The 4,877-nt window shown below is 39.9% G+C and overlaps 1 protein-coding gene across 1 annotated transcript; it reads right to left on the bottom strand.

Moving 5' to 3' along the window:
* Positions 1-691: 691 nt before the first annotated feature.
* Positions 692-4,307, bottom strand: LOC114180645. The gene is made up of 2 exons (XM_028066949.1): positions 3,957-4,307; positions 692-841 (listed from the first exon to the last, which is right to left on the bottom strand). Exons 1-2 carry the CDS (start codon positions 4,305-4,307, stop codon positions 692-694), a joined length of 501 nt encoding a protein of 166 aa, XP_027922750.1.
* Positions 4,308-4,877: the final 570 nt, after the last annotated feature.

Genomic DNA, 4,877 nt, shown 5'->3' with positions numbered 1-4,877 from the left:
GTAGCTCATGAATCATACAATACAACAACCTCGTGATTTCATAACAAGCAAGTAGTCTACGCCAGTTTACCTAATTGAGTGGCCTCGGTGGTAGTTAATGCGAACACAAGCCCTGGTGCTCTAGGTTGTTCTCCCACTGGCTTATTTGCTAGAATGCCACCAGCTGGTTTCTTATTGGGAGATTATTGGGCAAAGTGTCCAATCTGATCACACACACAACACTTACCACTGCTAGCACCGCCACCAGAGCTGCCAGAGGAGTTTAGGCAATCCCTCCTCAGATGCTCCCCACCTCAGTTAAAGCACTGCAATTTTCTGGCTGAAGACTATCGTTTGTTATATGGTTTCTTTTGTTGTCGAGAGTCTGTAGTATTTTTCTATAGTCGAGCCACTCTAGTAGGCCACATCTCTAGCTGCTCAACAGCCTTGGCTTGCTCGACCGAAACTGGAATCTCCTTGATTCTCAACAGTACGAGGAATATGCGCAGTTCATGTTTCAGCCCTCCCTCGTATTTTCTACACCTCCACTCCTCCGTGACTACTAGAGAGAAAAATCTTGCCAAGTACTCAAAACTGTTTGTGTATGCCTGCATAGTTAGGTTCCGCTGGTGGAACGTGAGGAACTCTACCTCCCTCTTATGTTTGGCACTGTCCATGAACCTAGTCAGGATCCCCTGGTAGTCCATGTCACCTACCCTTCTTGGGTCTGCATCAGCTGTTGCATCCCCTGACACCAATACTCAGCATCTGCCACCAGTAGGAAGGTGATGAAGGACAACTTATGTGAATCACTGCACTCTATAACTCGGTAAATTTTCCCGCACTCCCTCAACCATGCATCCTGCTCGTTACGAGTAGCCTCAAACAAGCGTAACACAATAAGCTCACTCCCCACAGACCCCAAAATCATTTTTTTGAAAACCTTGGCTCTGATACCAAATGTAAAATCTCGACTTGATATTATGAATTTAAATAATAAAATAAAGCAATAATAATTAAACTTCATTTATTGAAATATCATTTCCCAAAAATGCGAGAAAATTTAAAACTTTCATTTATCATAGAATAACTTTAAAACCATAATTATAAACTTCATTACAACCATCAAAGTCTAGTGATATAAAATAATATAATTTATTTAAAAATCATAAAATATAAAAACTCTGATAAAAATTCTTCTCCAAAGACTAACCCCGCTCTGACTCTATTGCTCACCAAATCCACCTGCAACATCATCTGCTCTCGTGTACCACATACACGATCATCGTCAAACACAAGTAGATAGGGTGAGCTTACAATTACACAAACATATATAATTACACATATATGTACAAGATAAATCATACAAGTACACCAGAGGAATTCCTATCCTTTGGTTCCACTCACATGGCCACCACCATGTTATTCGTGTTCTACATCTGCTGACGAATACCTCGAGATGTCTTGCTGCCACATCTACCAGCCACAACTGGTAGAGCATGTGTGGGAAACCATGCTACGGACCACACTCTGTAACGCTAGGTGGAGTTCCCAATACGAATAATATTCGTAATGTCCCAAGACTACCAAACTCATCAGCTTAATATTGAGGAAAGTAATCTAACTGGACCCATCCGTACACGCTACAACGCGCACACTCATACCGACAACACTCGCCAACCCGAGCCACAACTCAAGAGTTCCTCGTGTTCATCCACCATCCTGAGCCACAACTCAAGAGATGCCATTCCGAGCCACAACTCAAGGAATGCCATGTGCTTAACCACTATCCTGAGCCACAACTCAAGGATACGTTCCGAGCCACAACTCAAGGAACAATAACAATCCGACCTTCGAGATATCATCAAAACTTTGTAGACCACGCACATCCACACAAGCAAAAACACAATTCTGCCTCTGCAACATCGCTTGGCGCTGCTCCTGAGTCGCCATGCGAAATTCGCTTCTAGACTACCTGGCGGGTGACACCTGCCGCCAAGAGCCAAGCACCTCAAAACACACTAACATTGTAGACATCGGCCGCCAAGAGCCAAGCTTTCCGGATCTCCTCTAATTTTGTAGCTATCGCTTGGCGGTCCCAACATTACCGCCAGGTGCTACACCAGTACTCACACTTTACTAGTTTTTAGACAGACAAAGCATTACATATCTAAACGAAGCACCAAGGCCCACAGTGAAATTCACCACGTTAATTACATAAGCTCTCATTGATTAACTTGTTACCAATGTTCTTAATTCCATTTAGGTTCACCAACCTAAGTTCACCAAAATAGACTTGCTTAGTTCAACATTTTTAAGTCCAAATATGCCACTATTAACCACATACCCTTTATACTCTATTATTTACCCAATTATTAACTAAGTCTCTACCAAATTTTATATGACATAACAATCATACCTTACCAATATTTACACCTCACTTCCAACTTGGGCAAATCCACTTAACCTTACTATCCTAACATTTGCCTTCCCACAAAACCCACTACTCTAGTATAGCGCTTGGCAGCAAATTGGGTGCCGCCAGGCGGTGCATGCTGTTCCAGGAACCCATAATTTCTCCCATGCACCTGCGAATCTTAACCAACCCAATTTTTTTTATTTCAATCAATTTTTGACTCATTAGGTTGCGCTCACGTGTTTAGGTTCACAGTTCATTCCTAAAACTTCCAATATACGAAATTCCGTTAATATAAAATCCCAATTCACCAACCCTAAATGATGTTCATTCATTTTTTCATCCAATTTAACTTCCAATTACATATAATTCAACGAAACATGACTTCTAATAATTCACAAACTGTTAATACTGCCTTTTTCCCCGATCAAAATCATCCCAGAAACCCCAAAACATAAAAATCGATTCAAATTGACTCGCATCGCCTGGAGGGTGTTCATCACTGCCAGACACTTCATTCAGGAACCCAGAAACCACTTGAAATTGCATGAGTTGCTTGGCGGCTACGAATAACCCGTCAGGCGGTTTCTTAAAATTTTTCAGAAACACGAGAATTTCAAAATGGATAGAATATATATATATACATCAAATAATTCATACATGTCATATAATTAAGCAATTACGAATTAAAATAAACGGTTCCAACTCCCCTAACCTGGATTCCTTGCTCAAATATGCACAATTCTTGAGTCCTTGCTCTTGATTCACCTTAGCTAGTGCTTCCTCCCTTCAAGACTCTTTCTCCACTCTCACTTCTCTTCCTTTACACACCCTCAACTCAGCCTCACCACTTACTCTTAGTTTCTATGCCAAATTTTTCCAGAAAACCTTCTACTCTCAAGTTTTTAGCCATTTATTTCATGAAATTAATAAAAAAAACGAAAATGGATTAATGCTTGAATTAATGGTCATTCAAGCACCATTACTAGGTGGTTTTCCAGCCCTCTTGGCTACCCCTCATGACGACTAGGGTTTCTGACCCTTTCACATTCATGCCAAAACTAGTTTTAGCAAAAAGGAAAACTTAATTTGATTCTACCAAGATTCAAACCCATAACCATGCTAATCTCAAATCAATGCACAACCATTTAACCAATTCATGTTCTGTGATATTTCCTATAAATATAAGATTAAATTATCATTCATCATAATCAAGCATATTATTAAAGATAATAATAAATTAAATAGAACATAAATGACATATATAGGACTTGAACCCAAGTCCTCTCAACACAAACAAGTACTCTCAACCGTTTGAGCTAGTACTTTTCTACATCATATCAATCAATAATTAATGCCATAAAGGCTCCCACTACACGCATTTATTAATTAATTACTTATTTAATTAATTAAATTTAGCGGATCTTACACATGTGACCTAACCTTGAGTTATATAATAATACCTTTTGGCCTACCTTAAAGTCCTTCCTAGCAGCAAGCTTTTGGTCATGGAATTGCTTGGTCTTCTATTTGTAGAACTTTGAGTTTTCATAGGCCGCACAAGCCTAATCTCCTCTGGTTCTTGCAACAGAAGTTTCTCTTCTTTCCCTGCTTCTTCCAAATCCAAGTTGCATGCTTTCATGGCCCAATAAGCTTGATGCTCAATCTCCACAAGTAGATGACAAGCCTTTCCGAAAACCACCCTAAAAGGTGACATACCTATAGGTTCTTTGTAGGCTGTCCTATATACCCAAAGTGCATAATCCAATCTTGTGACCCAATCCTTTCGGCTAGGCTTCACTACTTTCACAAGTATCTTTTTAATCTCCCTATTAGAGGTCTCTACTTGCACATTAGTTTGGGGGTGATACGGTGTAACAACGAGATGTGTCACCCCATATTTCTTCAACATGTTCTTAAACAACTTATTCCTAAAATGAGTCCCCTAGTCACTAATGATGGCTCGTGGTATCCCAAACCTACATAAAATGTTAGACTTGACAAAACTCATGACAACTCGAGCATCATTAGTTCTTGTAGCTATGGCTTCCACCCATTTGGAAACATAGTCTACAACAAGTAGAATATAAGAAAATCCAAAAGAAGGAGGAAAAGGACCCCTAAAATCAATTCCCTAAATATCAAATACCTCATAAAATATCATAGGTTGTTGAAGCATCTCATCCCTTCTAGTAATGAATCTGGTTGCCCTTTGACACTACTCACAATTTTTATACACCCTCATTGCATCCTTAAAAATGGTAGGCCAATACAAACCACAGTCCAACTTCTTCCTACCTATCCTTTGTGTGCCATAATGTCCACAACAGAACTCAAGCACAGAAGGTATCTCAACATCTGGAAACACCTCCTTATTACTTGGTCACTACCAATGCGCCATAAGATTGGATCTTCCCATATATAGTACTTTGCCTCACCTTTCAGGTTTGTTCTTTCAGACTTGGAGAAGGAGGGAGGAATA

Source organism: Vigna unguiculata, chromosome 4, assembly GCF_004118075.2.
Source record: "Vigna unguiculata cultivar IT97K-499-35 chromosome 4, ASM411807v1, whole genome shotgun sequence".
Lineage (NCBI taxonomy): Eukaryota > Viridiplantae > Streptophyta > Magnoliopsida > Fabales > Fabaceae > Vigna > Vigna unguiculata.
This window is presented reverse-complemented; position numbering and strand designations above follow the sequence as displayed.

What these genes read in the sequence shown, in the direction of transcription:
- LOC114180645 (XM_028066949.1), bottom strand. Translation starts at nt 4,307, where the DNA reads ATGTTGAAGAAATATGGGGTGACACATCTCGTTGTTACACCGTATCAC. An exon ending in AACCAGAGGAGATTAGGCTT is followed by an intron (nt 842 to 3,956) that starts GTGCGGCCTATG and finishes CGTAACGAGCAG; the next exon opens with GATGCATGGTTGAGGGAGTG.